The following is a 21,330-nucleotide window of genomic DNA, read 5'->3' on the forward strand; positions in this document are numbered from 1 at the left end:
AATGGAAGCAGTAGTCGGGGACCAGGGTGAATGGGGCGGGGGCAGTTTATTGGGGTGGGTTCAGTCAAAGGGTGGGCTGGCAAGAGTAGGGTAGGGGAGCAGTTTGTCTGGTCCCCGAGAAACCCAACTCGAATCCAGGGTCTCGTCTGCTTCAAAGCCAAAGTCTTCCTCGGCCTTGATCTGGGAGGTGGGGAAAAGCACAAGTGGGCCTGGGAACCAGAAGAGGCCTGGGGTTCCAGCACGGCTCGCGAGGCCAGCTTCCTCCTGCACCCTCAGGCAGCCCCAGCTCTGGACCCAAACACATTCTCTACCCTCACCCGCCTGTCCTCCTTCCGTCCTCTCTCCCCACCTCTCCAGCCACTTCTTCCTGCAGGTCTTCCCCTTCAAGTCCTTGTCCAGCCCCACCTCCTCAACCCTCCCTGCTTCAGCCTTCCCCAGCTCTGCCTAGCCCTGGGCCCCTCCCAGCACAGCAGCCACGCCCAGGAGCCAGGCCACACTTTGGCACCAGCACCTGAACTCCGTCCTACCTGTGCTGGGGCCAGTTCTGGAGTCAGCGCAGCTCCCACCCGGCATCCATCCCTGGGTGCCCGCCGCCTCTTCCGCCCACTGGGCCCCTCACCAGGGGTTGGACTGCTGGGTTCTGGGGGTCCAGGAGTCCGTGTGGGAGGGGACAGCCCCTCTTTCTCTGGAGGCTCGTTCTCAGCATTGCCTGGAGTGGGGGCATCTGTACCCTGGCTGCCCTCATCCTGGTGGTAAAGAGAGGAGGTCAAGGTGGTGTCCTGGGCTTCAGTTGCCCGACCTGCCTGGGGGCCAGTGCCTCACCTCCAACACGAGGGTGAGCTGGCCGGCCCGGTAGTCATCCCCGTAGGAGTCCAGCACCCTCATGAGAAACCTGTGTGCACAGAGGGGACAGCAGGGAACAGTGCTGATAGTGGGGTGGGCAGGGGGACTGCAGAACCCAGCTCTCATTCTACTTGCAGCCAGAGTTGTCCTTGGTCCAGGTCTAGAGCTCTGCAGCCCGAGCGGCCTGGAAGCTGGGCGCCAGCCAGTGGGACCCCTGATCTGACTGGAATGGACACCGGCAGCAATACTCTCGAGGGTGCTCTGTGAGGCTGGCAGCTGGCAAACGTTGACTAGTGAGCCGAGTCTTAGTAACAGGTGAGCACAGAACACGCCGATGGGGACCTCACCTCTGACCAGGCTGCTTCTCTTGCTCCCGCGTCCAAGGTTTTCTGATGCGCGCCGTACACCCGGGCCCCGGCATTGTTGTACACGGTGATCTTTCATTCCACAAATACATACTCTAGGGCCAACTGCAAGAAGCTCCGAGAGCCCCAGGCTAACCCTCAGAGCAGCCTCGAGACACTGGTATTGCCCTTAGTTGATTGGAAGACACAGCTCAGACGGGATATTGCTTTCTGAGAGTCAAATAGCAAATAGGTGCCAGCGCTCCATCCTCCTGTCCCCTCCACTCAGTCCCTGCTCTCCCAGCCCTTCCCTGGAGCTGGGGGCAGCTGTCCTCTAAAACCCAGCTCCACTCTTTCTCCCTGTCTGCCTCAACCCTGGGCTTCATCTTCAGCCTCTTGTCCTTGAGGCCTGTGAGGGCCAGGTGGGTGGAGACGGCAGAGATGGTGAGGGGTGGAAGCATGGAAGGGCTTACCTGCGCTCCTGCTGGAGTCTGCGAGTTATCCTCTGCACCTGGTGGAGCCTGTTCAAGACCCGCTCATTCACCTGCAGGGAGATGGAGACCAGGTACACTGTATCCACTAGTCTCCCACTCACTCAGCGTGTTTGATGGAGCACCTTCCACGTATGGGGCTCTGGGGGGTGGATGAGGCATCCCAGGGCCTAAGGCCCTACTTTGGCACTCCTTCCCTGGACCCGTTATCTCCTGATCATCTCCCTCAGACCCTCTAAGCAGGCTGGCCTCCTGTGGATGCCTGACTCCCAAGCACGCTCCTGTCCTGAGGGCTTTCAGCAGGCTGGCCCCTTGCTTGGGTCACTCTCCCCTACTCAGCTCAACTGCTCCCAGCTCAGGGAGTTCACCCAGCGGTCCCATCAAGTTGTGCACCCCTCCCCAAGTCCCATGCCAGAACCCTGCCCAGCCATCCCCTTCTCTGGCCTCTTCTTTACAGCACTCTTATCTGTTGACTTTATCTTGCATAATGTCAGCTCCAAAGGACAGCCACTGCCTAGGGCCTGCACACAGCAGCCCTCAGATCAGCCTTGCTGAATGAGCAACTGCCGTGCCAAGTGCTTGTTGTATGCCAGCCAGGCTGACATGCCAGAGACAAGGGGGCTACTTTAGTGAGTGCTGTCAGAAGACTGATGGACTGAGTGATGGGAGGAGACAAACAAGTGACCACCAGCAGGAAAGCTTTCCAGGCCAAGGGGACAGCCCCTGCAATTTCAAGGACCCCAGCCTAGATGTGGAGGGAGGGAGACAAGGCTCAGGCAACAGCCTAGTGGCTGAAGCATGTGTTCCTCGTGCTCAGAAAGACCTGGGTTCAAATCCTGGCTCTGCTGCTACACCTGTTTGCTGGGGTGCGTTACTTAATCTCTGAGGCTTGGGTTTCCGAATGTGTAAAACGGATAGGAACAGACTCTGCTCCTAGGAAGTGGCTTGAAAGCAGCCTCAAGTAGAGTTCCCTTGGATTCTGCCATTCACCAGTCAAGCAGCATTCTGAATACCTCCCCTGTCTCCTGGTCCCCATACTGTCTGCTCCCTGAACCACCCACACCATTGTCATGGGCTCACCTGTGTACCCCCAAGAAGGTGTGCTGGAGGGCCAACCCCCAGCGCCTCAGAATGTCTTCACAGAGGTAATCAAGTTAAAGCGTGGTCACTGGGAGACCCTAACCCAGCTTGACTGCCATCCTTATAAAAAGGGGAAAGGCATAACAGGTGCAGGGAGAAGGCAGAGGTCAGGGTGACGCCTGTACACACTAGAGAACACTGGCCACTGTAAGCTAGGAGGAAGGCCTGCAACACAGTCAACCTCCCAGCCCTCTGGGAACACCTCTGGGACACCTGGAGTTCAGACTCTAGTCCCGTACTGTCACAGACAGTGACTACCTGTTGTTGAGCTGGTACCTGCTTACTGAGCACACTTGATAGGACCATCTTCAGAGTCTTTCAAGGACCTAGATCTGGGTCTCCCTCTGTTAAAACTTCGTAACAGGTCCCCTCACTCTCAAGAAAGATAGAAAATATATATCCCAAGCATCTTGCCCTAGTGTCCCTGGCCCGGTGCTTCACCCTTGATCTCATCAACGAGACAAGCAACCATCCCAGCTGGGGAATCTGAGCCTGTGGAAGGGGATGTGGGGATGTGGGGATTCCAGGCAGGGGAAGTTCAGGGGCAGAGCAGGTTGGCCTCAGGGCCTTCTGTTAAGGGCTTGGGCCGAGGCCGGTGAGGTGCACGAAGGGAGCCATCCGCTGGGCCGGATGTCAGGAAGTCCGGGAAAGGCTCTCCAGGTGCAGCAGCAGTCCCAGGCCCGAAACAGGTGGTAAGTAAATGATCGGCCCATAAAGGAACAGACGGAAGGCCGGGCTAGCTAAGGAGCCAGGAGGGCCTGTGGACAGAGCCGAGATCCCGAGTGGTGATGCCTGAGGGCAGGGCACCCCAAACGGGAAGCCGCACTCACCCACCTGCTCGATCTCCCGGCAGCGGCGCCCCAGTGCCTGGTACTTCCTGCGATTCAGTTCCCGCTGGCGCCGCCGCCGACCCCGGGCGGCCTCCTCTTCTTCATCCCGTTCCCTGAGCCCGGAGCCGCCCAGACCACCAGACACAAACTCCACTTCTGTCTCCAGCTCGCTCTCCAGGATGTGGCCGCCAAACAATGGAGGCAGTGCCAGCTCCGAGCCTGGTGGCGCCGAGAACTCCTCAAAGCCCACGGCGGCCATGGTTCTGTGGGATCAGGGAGAATCAGACCCCAGAATGCCCCTCTCCAGCCCTCTTCCTCCCTCGGACCCGGGGGCCCAAGCCCAGCCTCCTCCCTCGGACCCGGGGCTCCAGGCCCAGCCTCCTCCCTCAGACCCGGGGGACCAGGCCCAGCCTCCTCCCTCAGACCCGGGGGCCCAGGCCCAGCCTCCTCCCTCGGACCCGGGGGCCCAGGCCCAGCCTCCTCCCTCGGACCCGGGGCTCCAGGCCCAGCCTCCTCCCTCGGACCCGGGGGACCAGGCCCAGTCTCCTCCCTCAGACCCGGGCTCTAGGCCCAGCCTCCTCCCTCAGACCCGGGCTCCAGGCCCAGCCTCCTCCCTCAGACCCAGAGGTCCAGGCCCAGCCTCCTCCCTCAGACCCAGGGGTCCAGCCCAGCCTCCTTCCTCAGACCCAGGGACCCAGGCCCAGCCTCCTCCCTCAGACCCGGGCTCCAGGCCCAGCCTCCTCTCTCAGACCCAGGGGTCCAGCCCAGCCTCCTCCCTCAGACCCAGAGGTCCAGGCCCAGCCTCCTCCCTCGGACCCAGAGGTCCAGGCCCAGCCTCCTCCCTCGGACCCGGGGGACCAGGCCCAGCCTCCTCCCTCAGACCCAGAGGTCCAGGCCCAGCCTCCTCCCTCAGACCCGGGGGCCCAGGCCCAGCCTCCTCCCTCGGACCCAGAGGTCCAGGCCCAGCCTCCTCCCTCAGACCCGGGGGCCCAGGCCCAGCCTCCTCCCTCAGACCCGGGGGCCCAGGCCCAGCCTCCTCCCTCAGACCCGGGGACCAGGCCCAGCCTCCTCCCTCGGACCCAGAGGTCCAGGCCCAGCCTCCTCCCTCAGACCCGGGGGCCCAGGCCCAGCCTCCTCCCTCAGACCCGGGGACCAGGCCCAGCCTCCTCCCTCAGACCCGGGGGACCAGGCCCAGTCTCCTCCCTCAGACCCGGGCTCTAGGCCCAGCCTCCTCCCTCAGACCCAGGGGTCCAGCCCAGCCTCCTCCCTCAGACCCAGGGGTCCAGCCCAGCCTCCTCCCTCAGACCCAGAGGTCCAGGCCCAGCCTCCTCCCTCGGACCCGGGGCTCCAGGCCCAGCCTCCTCCCTCGGACCCGGGGGCCCAGGCCCAGCCTCCTCCCTCGGACCCGGGGCTCCAGGCCCAGCCTCCTCCCTCGGACCCGGGGGACCAGGCCCAGCCTCCTCCCTCAGACCCGGGGGACCAGGCCCAGTCTCCTCCCTCAGACCCGGGCTCTAGGCCCAGCCTCCTCCCTCAGACCCGGGCTCCAGGCCCAGCCTCCTCCCTCAGACCCAGAGGTCCAGGCCCAGCCTCCTCCCTCAGACCCAGGGGTCCAGCCCAGCCTCCTTCCTCAGACCCAGGGACCCAGGCCCAGCCTCCTCCCTCAGACCCGGGCTCCAGGCCCAGCCTCCTCTCTCAGACCCAGGGGTCCAGCCCAGCCTCCTTCCTCAGACCCAGGGACCCAGGCCCAGCCTCCTCCCTCAGACCCGGGCTCCAGGCCCAGCCTCCTCCCTCAGACCCAGGTGTCCAGCCCAGCCTCCTTCCTCAGACCCAGGGACCCAGGCCCAGCCTCCTCCCTCAGACCCGGGCTCCAGGCCCAGCCTCCTCCCTCAGACGCGGGGGCCCAGGCCCAGCCTCCTTCCTCAGACCCGGGGTCCGCGCCCTCAAGCTCCAGCCTCACACCCGGAGTTGGACAGCCTTCTCTCCGGTGCAGGACACTCCTATACAGACCAGGAACTACAACCCCCATCGGCCCTCGGGGCAGAACGCGGACGGCCGCAGGTCGCGAGGGCACGCGTCTTCTGGAGCTGTGCGGCGGGGCTCCGCCACTCACCCCTCTCTCTGCTCCAGCTCCATGTCTCCAGATCCGACGTTAACGCTTCAGCCTCAGGCGCCCAGATTGAGCCGTGCGCAAAACTACCTGTCCCATCATGCTTCGCGGCCCGGGTAGCTCGGCCTTGCCCGGGGCCTCCTGGGAGTTGTAGTTTTCTGTATCCGGCTTCGGCTCCCCCACGCCCCGAGTCCCGGCTTAAGGCCTTGCTTTCTCATCTAACTCCGCCACCAGTGGTCCGCGGTGCGCCGTCTTTATCCCTGTCCAGACCCCGCGTCTCCTGTCCGCGGCGACCCCCGCTTGCAGGTCGCGTCCTCTCCCCAGCAACCCCGTCTCGGCTCGGCGACAGGTGCTAATAAAGTTGTTGTTCCTAGAGCTGCCGGAAAGTCGCGGGCGGTGGCCAATCAGAGCGCAGCGTTGCCTCAGTAACGGCGCGGCCTGAGACGTCATCAGTGAGCGCCGACCGCTCTCGCAGAGCTGCTGTCTTAGTCGTGCTCGAGCGAGGAGTGAAGAGGTGAGTGAGAAGGAGAGGAGGGGAAGGCGGAGGCCGGCGCCTGGTGTGCGGGAGGAAGTGTGTGGGAAGGACGGGTCTTCCTGGGCCGGTCGCGCAAAGGTCTGATGACGCTTCTCCCAGGGCATGGCCCCAGGGGAGTAACTGGCGCCCCTGACGGATGCCCGGGAGGCGGGGTTGAGCAGGAACCGCTCATAAATGTGAAGCGCCTGAGGGCAGACACGCAGGGCGTGCGGGCTGTGTACCACAAGGCTGCCCTGGGCTGGAACGGGGTGCATGGGTTAGAGGTGGAGTAGGAGAGCTCAAGGCCGAGGTGTTGGGCTGGTGAAGAGGCAGGCGAAGGGCCGCTTTAGGCAAAGAAGACTGATTGCGCGAAGTTCCAGAGGTGTGGGAAGAAGTTGGTAAGAAGGTGGCGGTGAAAGGGGTGTGCTGCACTTGAGGGCACAAAGCAAAGGAAAGCACCTGTCCTTATGGAGTCTGCATACTAGAGTATTGATAAAGAAGAACCAGGGCGGGGCTGGGGTTGCTGCTCAGTGGTAGAGCACTTGCCTGGCATGTGTGAGGCACTGGGTTTGATCCTCAGCACTACATATAAATAAATGAATAAAATAAAGGTCTATCAACATCTTAAAAAATTAAAAACCAAAAGGACCAGGGCCTGCCGTCTGGTAATAAGGTGGGACTTAATTGGGGTATGGTCTTGCTCTCCCATAGGCATTGGGATGTCTCTGGCAGATGAACTGTTGGCTGATCTTGAGGAGGCAGCAGAAGAGGAGGAAGGGGGAAGCTATGGAGAGGAAGAGGAGGAGCCAGCCATTGAGGATGTACAGGAGGAGACCCAGCTGGATCTTTCTGGGGACTCAGTCAAAAGTATCGCCAAGCTATGGGACAGCAAAATGGTGAGAAGGCATGAGGGTGTGGATGTGCTATAAACAGAAGCTCCCAGGAGCAGGGGTGAGGGCCACAGCACTTCTTAAACAGTCCTGGGTTCTGACTCTACTCTCCTCTGACAGTTTGCTGAGATCATGATGAAGATTGAGGAGTATATCAGCAAGCAGGCCAGAGCTTCAGAAGGTACTTCCTCCCCTTTGTCCCTTGTCTTGCTGGGCCCCCTGGCTCTTTTGGTGTGTGTTGCTCTGAAAATTGAGTGTAGTTCTCTCAGCCTTTTCCAGAGCTATCTTTTCTTTCATCCCACCCCAATCTATTTCTCCCCTAAAAATATATTGCATTATAAAGTTGACACTTAAGTCTTTAATCTGTGTTGAACATTTACTAATTGTGATAGTACTTATCTCTAGTTTCCCTAAACTTGGTGTTTGACATGACCAGTTATAGTTTTTGCCATTCTGTAAACCATATAGCCTATTATTTACTTAATGTTTTCTTTAAATTAATGGATGTTTCTGCTTACATTTAAGAATTAAGGGGTTGTAGCTTAGTGGTAAGAGTGCCTGCCTAGCATGTGTGAGGCACTGGGTTCAATCCTCAGTACCACAAAAAAAAAAAATAATAAATAAATAAATAAATAAATAAAATAGTTGTCTACAACTAAAAAAAATTTTTTTTTTAAGAATTAAGGATTTGGTATTACAAATGAAACACTGGGAATCATTTGATAAATACAAAGTAACCATAAAAATAAACACAGTTGTTAAGGTATCACCTAAGTCCTTTTTTCACTTCCAGCTTTGGGAAACACTGGGTCATCTCTTAAGCACTCAGATGACATCTTAAGAGTGCAGTCTTCTTTCCACTCCCCTACTGGGCAGATGGGCCACTCAAATGAAATTCCTTAGCAGCAGAATCCCTGGGAAGCTGCTGGGTATAGGAGTGAGGTAGTTAGAACAGAGCTTCAGGGAGACTCACTTCCTCCATTATTTAACACTTTCCTGAGCACTCAGTTGAATCAACCCAGGTCTTTGCTTTCAGAATGCTCAGGGTCTAGTGGAGGAGTCAGGCCAGGTTCCAGGCAGTTATTAGTGGGTGGTGACATGCCCTGCACACTTCAGAGCCACAGCGTGGATTGGCTGAACCTGTCTCAGAGGTTAAGAAGGAAGTAATGCCTGAATTGGAGTTTGGAGCATGAGTATATATAGCAAGCAAAGAAAGGGAGGAAGGGGTCCCAGGGGAAGAGAACAGCATGCCCAGAGCCCCAGATGCCACCAGGAAGGAATCAGCTCCTACGGGGTTCCAAGTACCAGGATGAGGAGCTTCTTGACTCCGAGAACCATGGGCAGCTTCAAAGACTGGCAACATCCTGATGTGAGGCCGACCTGAGGGACTGAGTCAGAGCTGCTTGGACCTGGCATCTGGTGGAGGAGGTGGGCACAAAACACCTCAAACCAGGTGATGATCCTTGTGTAACAGAGGTAGCAAGAATTGTGAAGTGCAGGGACGTCTGATTCCCTGGGGTCACCATCTGAGTCTTAAGGGCTTAAAGAGGCGTTTGGGTTAGAGACGTTATGACTGCGGCCACCCTGCCTGCAGTCAGGTCTCAGTCTGCCGTCTGTTGACTCTGACATCAGGCAGCTCCCTCCATCTCCTCCTTTGCAATTCTGATCTTCCTGGGTGATTGTGGGTGAAGTAAATTAGCACCAGTATGCCCGACAGGTCCCTGCCGAGTCCTGTTCGTGGCACTGCTGTGACTGCCACTTGTGGTGACAGTGTCATTGCCAGTACCACTGCGATATCACTAATGCAGAGTGAGGAGCTTCTGGAAGGGACATTGAAGGGGAGGGAAGAGCACGCGAAAGCCAGGGGAGCGAAGCCACCTCAGTGTCAGGCCTGTAGCCTGGCCTTTGTAGCTGGTGTGTGAAGAGATGAAGGCCTGCTGAGAGGCTGGGGTGGAGGATGGAGAGGCCAGACTGCAGAGCGGGAGTCAGCAAGTACTAGCTGAGTGGCCACAGTGTCCTGGGCACCAAAGGTGCTGCCTGTGCTGGTCCTTGTCAGGTTTCCAGGCATATGAGGCCTTGACTATCAGTCTGGGAATCTTGAGTGTGAGCCTAAGGGTGATAAAGAGCCACAGGAGGTTCTGGGGCACAATAGGGTCAGGTCTAGACTGGCCCATGGGACAGACTGGAGGGAGAGATTGGAGGCAGGCCATGAGTTCAGGAGGTATTTGCAAACAAACCCATCGCTAGTGGACGTTCAGCCTCTCCTTCCTGCTTCTTTCTGCCTTCAAACCTAATCTCCCTTCGCTGTGACCTAGGAGGGGGTGGAGTTTAGACACACCCCGTCCAGGCCGCTTCTCGTCTTCACAGTGATGGGACCAGTGGAGGCCGCCCCTGAGTACCGTGTCATTGTGGATGCCAACAACCTGACCGTGGAGATTGAGAATGAGCTGAGTGAGTGCCAGGAAGGGTGGCGAGGACAGCTGGCCTGGTGCTCCTTTCCCCTCACCTCCCTACCCCCATCCTCAGAGAAGGGACAAGCAGGAACCTGGTCCACTTCCTTCACGGGTCATTCCCAGGGGCCTTCCCCTAAGTCCTTGTATTAGCTCAGATTCAGGTTCAGCTGCTGTAATAGAGTGGCTGTCATGCGATATATGCTCTCAGTGAGCAGATCAGGCCTAGCGTCACCCTGGATTCTCTGCAGGACCCAGTCTTCCTGTCTTGTTGATCTGTTACCTACTTCATGCTGCAGGGTGAGGCCCTGCTTCCAGCCATCACCTCCACATTCCCACCAGCAGGGAAGAGGGGGGCCTGATTCTTTTTTCCTGGATATTGTACGTGTTGCTTTGGCTTTCACCTTGTGGACCAGAACTAACTCATGTGGGCACACCTACCATTAAGAGCAGCTGGGAAATATAGCCTTTATGCTTGGTGTCCATGCGCCAAACTGTCATTCAGGGGTTTAGTTACTAAAGGAAGAGGGGGCAGTGGATGTTAGGGACAACCAGTAGAGCCTGCCTCCCCCTCACTGGACATCTGCCCTTCTGTTCACCTTAGACATCATCCATAAGTTCATCCGCGATAAGTACTCAAAGAGATTCCCTGAACTGGAGTCCTTGGTCCCCAACGCACTGGACTACATCCGCACCGTCAAGGTGAGTGGGGAGGAGTAGGACTCTGGAGGAACTGGAACTGGCAGTACAAAAGGGGGCAGGGCCCACTCTCAGGCCTTTGGTCCCAAAAACCTTGCGGTCTGGAGCTGCTAGAGAGGTGTGACTAGAGGCTTCACTGCTCCCATCTGCTCAGCAGGGAGGGACGGAACCTGGAAGGGACATTCTGTGGCCCTTCCACCCCCATGCTGCTCGCTTCCCTTGGTCTCCCAAAGGGATCCCCACTGGCCTGACCCTTGCTGCCCCAACTATGGCCAGAGTGGCATTTGAGTTGAGGTCTGAAGGCTGAAGGAAAAGACCAGAATGGTGGCCAAGGAAATCTGTGCTCGTGGTCAGATGGACCAGTGGGCTTTTTCAGGGCACTTCTCCCTGGGTGACCACTCTGCTCAGGCCCATTTGTGGATCAGCCAAACAGAGCAACTAATGCTAAATGCTCTGAGCAAAGCTAATGCTCTGAATGAAGCTCTGGGGACTGGTAAGAGGTAAGAGAGGCTCCCGTGTGTAGACTGCAACATGCCAGTGTCTCCCAGTGTACTCTAGCAGAAGCTCAACTGGGAGCTGAGCAAGAGCCAGCCCTTCCTGAGTCCCCGGGACCCTGCTCCCTCCCCTCAGGAGCTGGGCAACAGCCTGGACAAGTGCAAGAACAATGAGAACCTGCAGCAGATCCTGACCAATGCCACCATCATGGTTGTCAGTGTCACCGCCTCCACCACCCAGGGGTACGTATGCCAAGTGGGGGGGCTGCGCTGCCCACCTCCCCAGGCCCGGCTCACAGCAAAGGCCAGAAAGGCAGGACAAGGGCCTGCCAGGGTGGTGCTGGCTGAGAACGGTGATTTCCTTGTGCCTAAGCTTCTAGGCTGATGGGACTTGATTGCCCCAAAGCTACGCACAGGTATGCCCACACACAGCTGAGGGGCCTGGGGACATCAGGCAGCTGGGGTACTTAGCAGGGCTGGGGCCATCTGCCTTGCAGGCAGCAGCTGTCAGAGGAGGAGCTGGAGCGGCTGGAGGAGGCCTGCGACATGGCGCTGGAGCTGAACGCTTCCAAGCACCGCATCTATGAGTACGTGGAGTCCCGCATGTCCTTTATCGCACCCAACCTATCCATCATCATTGGAGCGTCCACAGCCGCCAAGATCATGGGTGAGGCCCTGGGCCATGTCCCACAGATGGGTCAGCTGATGGGTTGTATAACCAGGACAAAGGGGGGCTCTTGTCCCTGGAGGCTCCAGTCCCTCAGAATGTGACTATATCTGGACATAAGTTACTGTTTTAAGGATTCATTTGTTTGATGAGACAATTTGCCTGATCCTTAAAAACATCCTGTGGCTGGTGCAAGGGTGCACACCTATAATCCCAGCAAACTGGGAGAAGGATCAAAAGTTCAAGGTCAGCCTCAGCAACTCGGCAAAGCCCTATGCAAGGAGCAAGACATTGTCTCAAAATAGAAAGGGCTAGGGGTGTAGCTCGGCAGCAGGGCCCTTGCCAAGTAGATCCCCATACAGCACAACACTGCTGTGCTACCTGGCGTGCAGCACCCTCCTCCCCATACCTTACAGTCTTGTGGAAACCGAGATGAACTAGACCCATGTGCTGTAGTCAAGGAGCTCCTGGTTTTATGACAACTGTTCCAAAACAGTCGCCATCTTCAGAGTGGGGTAATGCAGCTTCACGTGAACTTTGGGTCAGCTTCTTCTTGGGTTTCCTCTGAGCCTCCTCCAAATCTTTCCCCAGTGAGATGAGAGACATCAGCCCTTCCTGGCAGGGCCACTGTGGGGATCCAGGCAGATCCTCATGTAAAGGCACATAGCACACAGTCCCCAGATGCACGCTCCATGTTTCCCACTGCAGGTGTGGCTGGCGGCTTGACCAACCTCTCCAAGATGCCCGCCTGCAACATCATGCTGCTTGGGGCCCAGCGCAAGACGCTGTCCGGCTTCTCATCTACCTCAGTGCTGCCCCACACCGGCTACATCTACCACAGCGACATTGTACAGTCCCTGCCCCCGGTGAGCCCTCCATGTTGTCACTCCTTAGCCCCAGTTCCTCTTCTGGCACAGCTGACAGTAGCCGTCAGGAGCCTGGAGAATAGGATAGCACAGGCATAGGAACCAGGACGTGGGTTCTGCAGCACCTCTGAGCAATCAGGTGAGCTCAGTGAGGCCTGCTCACTGTGCTTTGGGCTTGTCCTCTGGAAAGCTCAGAGATTGGTGTCTGCCTCATGAGGCTGCAGTGAGGACCCGTGATGTACAGAATACCTACAGAGCAGGCCTGGACAAACAGTGTGAGATTAACTTGTGAGTTAGGGGTACCCAAGACCCCTCAGGTTTGATGGTTCACTAGAAGGACTTGCAGGACTGCCTGAGAGATGCTGTCAAGGTTTATTACAGGGCAGGGTGCAGATTCACATCAGCCAAACAGAGGTGTAGGGCTGGTGCAGGAGAGAGTAGCACATCAGGGCTCTCAGTCCTCATCCCTTGGAGTCAGGACACCGTTGCTCTCCCTGCATCAGCACATGACAGTGGCACAAAGTATGACCAACAGGAAGCTCCTGCAGGCCTCACTGTTGGCCTTCTTGGGGCTCAACTGCATGGACATGACCTAGTTGCCTGTGGGACTGATCTCAGTCTGCAAACCAAAGCTCCCAGCCTAAGTCACAGGGGTGGTCTTTCCTGCGGGGCCAGCTGTGTAGGTACGTTGGACTACCTCATAACTTGCCGGCCAGCCCAAGGGCCCCAGGCCAGCCATGGTCACCTCCCAGGAGCCCAGGTTAGAGATTAAATTCTTTAATACAAATTGCCTTCACTGGCTTTGTTGTTTTATCATTATGGATTGAGTCTGTGGCCTTGTGTTTCATGCACTGTCTTCATGTTTCTTACAACAGGAGCCACCTTCCTTCAGAGGCACAGAGGCATGACTCTTAGGGACATACCGATGAGTCTTTATGTTTTATCACCACATACTTTGCTTCTGTAACTAACCCCCCCATTTGTGATACCATTAAGTTGCCTTCTTAAACAGGTCTGTGCTGTTTATGAGTAGGTTAAGAAAGGATTGGTGGTCACGTGACATAGTGTAGTGACAGTGATGGCCGGAATTGTGGTGTCAGCAGTTGGGGCAGTGATGGCTGGAGTTTCAGAAACACTCAGCGATTTCATGAATCCTCACCACCCTGGGAAGATGACACTTCACTCTACTCTAGTGTTGCCATATGCTCTTGCCACCCATTTTACAGAGGAGGAAACCGAGGCACAGAAATTGGATGGCTTGTCCAAGAGCAGTTAGTAGAGCTCATCTGAATCCAGGCTGTTGGCCCAGAGCGGGGGTCCACCCTCTGTTGCCTGGTCCCGGCCCCTCCTCTTGGGTGAGAGCCATGACTGTCATGAGCACAAGAGACAGAACTGGCTCTGGGATGGGCAGGCCTAGGCCCAGACCTGATCTGTTATCCTGTGCCTTGCGTCCTGTCTAGCTGCCCTTCCACCTGTGGGGTGGGAGAACAGTGCTGGTGGCCAGTGCTGAATGGTGAGTTTTCTCCTATGGTCATCGTGGTGACCTTCCAGGTCAGGCACCACTACTGGAACACCCAAGGAAGCCAGCAGCATGCCCTGAGTTGCATGCTCACGGGGGAGAGGGTGTTGGAGCCCAGTACTCATGGGCCAGGTCCTCTGGCACCACCTACCCTACTCCAAGGTATGAGAGTCATCCAGCCCTGGGCAGCCTGGTGCACAACAGGCCACCCCATTCATGTCACCAAGGGTCCCTCCTCCCCTCCCCTCTCTAGCCGAGATCAGCCCAGGCACAGCTGTGGACAGTGGGGTGGCCATGGCTTCATGGCTGAGAGCTGAGGGCACTACAGCTCAGCTACTTGGATTGGAACCTGGCTCCATCACCAACCAACTGCTTCCCTGACCACGCTACTAGGGGCCTCCCTCCACATCTGGAAAGTAGGGGTGACAGTCACTCCCCTGATGTTTGCATTTTGATGCTATGGGCTCTGGGGCATATGTAGCACAGCCAGCATCTGAACTGCAGTCCTAGTGGTGTCCTCGTCACAGTGGCTCGCTGTCCACAGGCTCCACTGCTTGTCAGGCATGACGTCCTGGGCAAGTGGCTCTGCTCCCAACCTCGTCCTCCACCTTGTTGTGAACTGGGGATAAGAGTGCACCCCAGGAGTGTCTGGAGCCCATGCATCCAGGGTGTGGACTCCCCTTCCTGGTCCTGGAGTGGACAGCCGGCCCTTGAGAAGTTGCTGAGAAGCTGCTGTGGTCATTACCTCTGGCTTGCTGGTTCATGCAGAGCCTCACTGCCCTCCTTTCCTTCGCTCCAGGATCTCCGGCGGAAAGCAGCCCGACTGGTGGCCGCCAAGTGCACACTGGCAGCCCGTGTGGACAGTTTCCACGAGAGCACCGAGGGGAAGGTGAGGGCAGCTGGCCTCTGGGTCCATCCAGGGGGTGAACTACCACCAGAGGCCCACAGCAAACGTATGCCATCCTGACAGCACAGATGGTGTCTAATCCCCGCGGAGGCCACCTCTATTTTAAGTCCCTGGGACTGTTGTAACAAGTCAACACAAGTTTAGGGGCTTGAAACACAAGTTTATTGTCTCATAGTCCTGGAGGTCAGAAGTCCAAAATAGGTCTCAGAGCTGATGTCCAGGCAGCCGGCCAGCTTCCAGAGGTGGCCTCCTTCCCAGGCCAAAGCCAGCCGTGCAGCATCCTGGTCTCTCTGACTCTGTTTTTAGACCCGTGATGACACGGCGCCCACACTGACAATGGGAGACCACCCCACCTTATAGTCATTGCCCAGTCGCTTCCACAGCGGCAGTAATGGGTTCTGGTGATTAGGACCTGGACATCCTTGGGTGTGTTGAGGGGACCTTCTTTTGCAGTATCCTTTCTACAAGCAGGGGCTGTGGGACATCATTCCAGCAGTTATTTAGTGACTTCTGATTTCCTTCATGCATTTAGTCAGGAAAGGAGCTCTGTCTCCACCTTGTGTATCTTTGTTTTCCGAGCAGCCCACCTGGTGGTGTCAAGTGTTCAGCTCTGTGCTTCTGTCTCTCAGCTGGGGATTCAGCAGGGATGGCACAGACACACCATGGCATTTACATCCTGGCTGGGATAGGGGTGACCTGGTGGTAGAGTGTGTGCAGGGTCCCTCAGTGCTAAGTGAGTAAATGCCAGGAACAGTCAAGGGACCAGGCGGGAGGGAATTGAGAATCCCATGTAGCTAGGATGTCAGGGAGGGTGTCTCTGAAGGGGACAGAAGTTAGGGGGTGACCGGCTTGGATACTTGGGGGAAGGGCTTTCCAGGCAGAGGAAATGATCAATGTAGAGGCCCCGAGGCCGGAGCACTGTGAGCCCCAAGAGAGAGGGACCTGGGGACGTGGGTAGATCGCTCACGGCCATAAGCACTCTGGCTGTAGTAGAGGCACCTGAGAGGGGCCAGCTGGTGTTCATTCTGAAGGAAGAGCCTAGAGTGATAACTGCAGTGTGGGGAGAGGCTGTGGAGGTGACCTGCCGTCTACTGGCCTGGGATAAGGGAGCGGGAGGCTAGAGAGGGGAGGAGGCAGGGATTCTGCCTGGCTGTGTTGCAGTTGAAGGGCTCATGTGGAGGCCATTGTCCACAGAGTGCTGAAGTCAGGTGAGGGCTGAGCCCCAAGATAGAGTCCAAGGGTCACAAAGTCCTAGATGGGATTTGAAACCCTGAGAGCCCACGGGATCCTCCAGGACCCAAGGAGGAAGAGACTCCTGGAAAGACTGCTCAAGTGGACAGAGATGGTGGGTGGATGGACAAGGAAGGCTTGGTGGGCAGCCCAGGTGAGCAGCCACCGCCTCTCCCCACCCCTTCCCAGGTGGGCTATGAGCTGAAGGACGAGATCGAGCGCAAGTTTGACAAGTGGCAGGAGCCGCCGCCCGTGAAGCAGGTGAAGCCCTTGCCCGCACCCCTGGACGGACAGCGGAAGAAGCGAGGTGGCCGCAGGTGAACAGCCCCGGGTCCGGTGCTGGTGGAAAAGGAAGAGGCTGGCGTGCTCTTAGCTGACTCCTGTGCCCCTGTCCCCCCAACCTGTCACAGGTACCGCAAGATGAAGGAGCGGCTGGGGCTGACAGAGATCCGGAAGCAGGCCAACCGCATGAGTTTTGGGGAGGTCAGATCCCTGCCTGGCAGCTAAGGAACCCTGGTGTCCTCCCACCAAGGTTCAGGCATCGAGCAGCCCTGTGCCTCCTGCTGCCTTCCCTTCTTCCTCCTGCCCTGCTCACATTGAGGCTGCTCAGCCTCTGCGCTTCTCCTGTCCCAGCCTGTCTCCTTTCCCTGCACCCAGCCAATCTTTGTAACAGCTGGCTGCCCTTGCCTGGCTCCCCAGCTCCCTGCCAGTCTCTTCTACCCAGGCTCCTTAGCTGAGCCCTACACGCCTCTCAGGCTCCTCCCTCCCCCCTTGAGGGCTCAACTGACTTTGTGAGGGGCCCAGCTACTCATGAGCCCCCTGGCTGCACCCCTTCCTATATCTGAGTATCCTCCAGCAGGTCCCTTAAGAACTAGCTCAGGTGCCGCCTTGGCAGTGAACCCCAGCCCACTTCTTGATACCTCTAACATGCTCCTAAGGGAGCGGTGGCTCTCGCTAACTCAGGGAGCAGCACCAGGACCCAGTTTCTCAAGGGTCTCAGCATCACCTGAGCACTGTCACCCAAGAGCCATTCGGCTGGGGCTTGAGAAGGCACTCAGGCTGAATGGGTGCCTTTGAGGCCAGCTGACGGGAGACTGCCTGGGCTCAGTGAGTTGGGGGTGCCGGGGGCTGGCTGAGTGCAGTCTCACTGTCTGACTGCCACATCCTTTCCCTCACTAGATCGAGGAGGATGCCTACCAGGAAGACCTAGGCTTTAGCCTGGGCCACCTGGGTAAGTCAGGTAGTGGCCGTGTGCGGCAGACACAGGTAAACGAGGCCACCAAAGCCAGGATTTCCAAGACACTACAGGTATGTGACATCTGAGTGGGGCCAGGGGCTAAGGGGGCCAGGGGCCAGGTGACCCAGCTCACAGCCTTCTTCCTGCAGCGAACCCTGCAGAAGCAAAGCGTTGTGTATGGTGGGAAGTCCACAATCCGCGACCGCTCCTCTGGGACTGCCTCCAGCGTGGCCTTCACCCCTCTCCAGGTACACCTACCCTCACTGCGGTCAGGTGCTCCAGCCCCTGGTCAGCTCTGCTCCCTGGCCCTCTGAGTGACCCTGGCAAAGCTCCCCTCCTCTGCCTCTAAAATGGGCACGTGGTAGGGCTGTGGTAGAGGTTGTGTTGACAAGGTGCATGAAGGGCTCGGGCATCCCTGGTACATATTAAGTGCCCAGGGTTAGCTGTGACAGGAGGTGGCACATGGCTGTGGCCAGCACAAACCAGCTTTAGAGTTGGGCCTGGAACTGTGTCCAGCTATCACACTTACTGTCCAAGTAGGTTACGTCCCTCAGCCTCCAGGTCCTTGCCTTGGAAATGGCTGGGGCAATTGGAGTACCTCATGGCCCTGCTCAAGAAAGATGGCAGTCAGGTGAACTTGGACATCATGCCTGAGTTCAGGTCCCTGCCCAGCTGTGATGGGCAAGTGTGGAGCTGGATGTCTCTCTCTTCCTTGCTGACTCGCTACAAAGTAGGGTGAACTTATCCGATAGTGTCGGGACGAACTGATGAGTTCACTCTCTTGCTAGCAAGTGTCTTGTCGAGTGGCCACAAAGCTTCCAGCACTGTTCTAGACTCTGGGGATAAAGCAGTGGATTAAAGAGACAAGTCTTTCCCTCATGGAGCTTATGGGGCAGCAGTGGGGTGGACAAATGAGCAAAGCACCCAGTGTGCAAGAGGATGGTAAGTGCCAGGGAGAGACACAGCAGCAAAGAGGCTGGGAAGGTTCTGGGTTAGGGCAGCCAGGGAAGCCTCAGCAGAAGAGAACATTTACTGCATTGGGCTGGGCATGGTAGCGCACGCCTGTAATCTCAGCAACTTGGGAGGCTGAGGCAGGACTGCAAGGTTGAGGCCAACCTCAGCGATTTAGGCCTTAAGCAACTTAGCAAGATCCTGTCTCAAAATAAAAAATAACAATGGCTGGGATGTGACTCAGTGGTTAAGTGCCCCTGGGTTCAGTCCCCATTACCAAAAGAAAAAAATTTCAAAACAACAAAAAAGAACTACTGTGTTGGAAGAATTCAGAACAGTACTACCGTTATCCTTGTGGGTTGGTTTTGGCAGTGTTGTGCTGGGACTTTTGGCCAGCCACTTGCCCTGGGACTCATTTCCTCACCAGAAACCAGGCAGGAAGGACTTTCCTCAAACACTGGTGACTTAGCATCATCTTGGGAACTTGTTGAAAAGCCTGATGCCTAGGGCCCTCTCCCCTCAGCCCCAAATCTGCTGGGTCAGGATCTTCTGAGTTGAAGGAGACCCCAGGAACTGGTAGCAGTTCTGGTGTCCACTGAAGCCTGAGGGCTGTTGGGAAAGGTGGGGAGCTCTGGGGTGGCAAGGCTCCCTTCCTGAGGTGAAGGGGACCGTGGTCGGAGGCCTGGACCTCTCCCCACCCAACTTCTCATTCTCTCACTCCTCACCCAGGGTCTGGAGATTGTGAACCCACAAGCAGCTGAGAAGAAGGTGGCCGAGGCCAACCAGAAGTATTTCTCTAGCATGGCCGAGTTCCTCAAGGTCAAGGGTGAGAAGAGCGGCATCATGTCCACCTGAGAAATGGCCACCCACTGAAGACGCATGAACATCCAGCCCTCTGAAAGGATCCGGCTCAGAGCCAGAAAGTTCTGGGGCAGAAACCCTGTTCTGCCTTGCTGTTGGTTCAGGACCAGGGTGTCCACGGAGTCGATGGAAGAGGCTCTGTCCGCTGCCCCAGGACTGAGAACACCACCTCATCGGGCAGAGCTGGTCTTCATCACACTCGTTTTTTTAACTGAGAAGACAACAGATCCTTTTTTAGGGAAGCGTATAATTAAAAGCACAGTACCAGGATCTGTCTTTGGGGAGTGATCATTTGTTCAGAGCCACCGGGTTTTAGGTAAAGAGTTGGGGCTTCCAAACCGGGTGGTGTCTGAGCCATCCCCACCCTCCCTCATCCTGGGCTCCTGGGAAAAGCCCTGCCCATCTTGGAAGCCCTGGAGACATCAGTCATCTTGATGCCCCAGCTGTGTGGCTAAAAGAGGCGCCTGCATGCAACACGGGCAGACTGGATCGTTCTGGTCCCTTGGGCCAGTGGCTTCACCTTCCCAGGCATCCACACCACCCCATGAGGTACCTGGGAGGACCGGAAAGAATGCACAGCACCCCATCTGGACTCAGAGGCGCCCAATAGCTAGGTTCTGTTATTTTTAACCCCATGTTTGTGGTGGGTAGCGGGTGCTGAGCCCTGACGAGGGTGAGGGAAGCAGACTCCCTGCACTGGTAGGAACTAAGGACTAAAAGCTCCTGCCAGGTGAGCAAATGGAGCACACACACCCTCACTCACTCACACTGGCCACCCAGTCTGGGAACTGGGGCTCAGTTGAAGTGCCTTCACTTAGGCCGAGAGGAGAGGCATCCTGGTGAGCAGCAGTGTGGCAGGGAAAGGACCTTTGTCCACTTCTCTGTTCAGAGTCTCCTTTCCCTCCTTGCCTGCCAGTGGTGAATGGGATGGAGGCATAAAGGTGTGAGTCTCAAAATTCAATGTGCTTCAGAGTTACCCGGAGGGCTTGTTAAAACATGTTTACTGGGCCCAGAGTTTGGTTCAGTTTCACTAGGGTGGGGCTCAAAATGTGCATTTCAAACAAGTTCTCAGGTGATATTTATGCTGCTGATCCAAGGAATACATTTTGGAAATCAGTGCTGTAGAAAAGCCTTTCTGTGACTGGCTCAGGTTAGCTGTACACTGGAATCATTTCTGGAAAAGTTACACCCCCAGAAAGCAATGGTTGGTCTAGTGTGAGCCTGGGTATCTGGATTTTTTAAAGCTCCCCAGGTGATTCTAATGTGCAGCCAAGCCTGAGCATCATCACTGCATTCTTGGGGTTCCAAGTGTGAAGTATGGACCGTCAGCATGACCTGTGAGTTTATTAGGAAAGCAGATCTGAGACCCCTTAAATCAAATCCATATTTTAAGAAATTCCTGGATGATTTGTGAGAAGTCCACAAGACATCTTTGCACCCATGGGCCACACTTTGAAAGAAAAGCTCTACATCGGTAACTCTCAAACTTCCTGGGAAATATGGAAAAATACAGATTCCCAGGTGCCACTCCCTTAGATCTGTGGTCCTAGAAATACGAATTTTTACAAGTATTCCTTCCTCTCTTGCCTCACGTGGAATGCTTCATAGACCATTCCAGGTTTGCTTCTACCTTGGAATTCCTTACTTTTCACCACCTAGAGAAGAGGAGTGTCTCCCTTCTATTGCGTGACCCTGGGCAAAACCTCCCAATTCTTACGGAAGGCGAGGTACACAGTAAGTTTTCAACTACAAGTTATCACCCGCATTCATCCAGCAAAAGCTACTGAGTGCTTCCTGCGTCTTAAGTACTGGGGAGGTAAAATAGAAGTGGGGAACCCAAAAAAGTAAAATGACAGCTGTGCAAAAATAAATCCGAACGAACAGGGCTCACCTGAGTATTCAGTATGGACAATTAGACTTTCCCCCCCAAGAAACAGACAACGCAGCTGGGATGTGTAACGAGTAGATGTTGCTGGAGACAACCAATGGAAGGGAAGGAAGGGCAGCCTCATCTGTACCTTCCGCAGCGTACTCAGAACACTGGCGAAACGGAGGTGCAGAGAAGTGCCCCACTGTTCGCTCACCTAACCAGTCAGAGGCAGGACAAAACCTCCACTCCGCGCTTTCCAACCAGTTCTGCTATACATGATACTAGTGACTTCGAGGCACTGTCTCAAGTAACTGCCTTCTTTAATTCAGCAAATACTGAGATTTAGAGATGTGCCAAAAAGAAGCAGTTGGAGAAAGACTATAAGGCTCAGGATGCAAGAGATGCGGAAGGATGCTCCAG

General features: G+C 56.4%; 2 protein-coding genes across 5 annotated transcripts; one reads left to right on the plus strand and one right to left on the minus strand.

Moving 5' to 3' along the window:
• Positions 1-6: 6 nt before the first annotated feature.
• Positions 7-6,081, minus strand: TFPT (TCF3 fusion partner). Of its 4 annotated transcripts, none has more exons than XM_079118256.1 (6): positions 5,759-6,081; positions 3,653-3,911; positions 1,661-1,731; positions 823-892; positions 528-746; positions 7-180 (listed from the first exon to the last, which is right to left on the minus strand). In XM_079118256.1, the coding sequence occupies exons 1-6, from the start codon at positions 5,779-5,781 to the stop codon at positions 61-63; spliced, it is 762 nt and encodes a 253-aa protein (XP_078974382.1). In that variant the 5' UTR covers positions 5,782-6,081; the 3' UTR covers positions 7-60. The 4 variants fall into 4 exon arrangements, with proteins under 4 accessions (XP_078974382.1, XP_078974385.1, XP_078974384.1 ...); XM_079118259.1 differs by having other exon boundaries at positions 5,656-5,768; XM_079118258.1 differs by lacking the exon at positions 5,759-6,081 and adding an exon at positions 5,608-5,725.
• A 55-nt stretch (positions 6,082-6,136) lies between these two features.
• On the plus strand, positions 6,137-19,310 carry PRPF31 (pre-mRNA processing factor 31). The gene is made up of 14 exons (XM_079118177.1): positions 6,137-6,269; positions 6,981-7,165; positions 7,280-7,340; positions 9,527-9,610; positions 10,214-10,311; positions 10,939-11,045; positions 11,300-11,469; positions 12,178-12,335; positions 14,654-14,743; positions 16,181-16,308; positions 16,402-16,474; positions 17,171-17,299; positions 17,378-17,476; positions 18,909-19,310. Exons 2-14 carry the CDS (start codon positions 6,989-6,991, stop codon positions 19,032-19,034), a joined length of 1,500 nt encoding a protein of 499 aa, XP_078974303.1. The 5' UTR covers positions 6,137-6,269; positions 6,981-6,988; the 3' UTR covers positions 19,035-19,310.
• Positions 19,311-21,330: the final 2,020 nt, after the last annotated feature.

This window comes from Sciurus vulgaris, assembly GCF_902686455.1.
Source record: "Sciurus vulgaris genome assembly, chromosome: 17".
NCBI classification, from domain to species: domain Eukaryota; kingdom Metazoa; phylum Chordata; class Mammalia; order Rodentia; family Sciuridae; genus Sciurus; species Sciurus vulgaris.

What these genes read in the sequence shown, in the direction of transcription:
- TFPT (XM_079118256.1), bottom strand. Translation starts at nt 5,781, where the DNA reads ATGGAGCTGGAGCAGAGAGAGGG. An exon ending in GCTGCCGGGAGATCGAGCAG is followed by an intron (nt 1,732 to 3,652) that starts GTGGGTGAGTGC and finishes ATCTCCCTGCAG; the next exon opens with GTGAATGAGCGGGTCTTGAA. An exon ending in CAGAACTGGCCCCAGCACAG is followed by an intron (nt 181 to 527) that starts GTAGGACGGAGT and finishes CCCACCTCCCAG; the next exon opens with ATCAAGGCCGAGGAAGACTT.
- PRPF31 (XM_079118177.1), top strand. Translation starts at nt 6,989, where the DNA reads ATGTCTCTGGCAGATGAACTGTTGGCTGATCTTGAGGAGGCAGCAGAA. An exon ending in ACTACATCCGCACCGTCAAG is followed by an intron (nt 10,312 to 10,938) that starts GTGAGTGGGGAG and finishes CCCTCCCCTCAG; the next exon opens with GAGCTGGGCAACAGCCTGGA. An exon ending in TGGCCTTCACCCCTCTCCAG is followed by an intron (nt 17,477 to 18,908) that starts GTACACCTACCC and finishes CTCCTCACCCAG; the next exon opens with GGTCTGGAGATTGTGAACCC.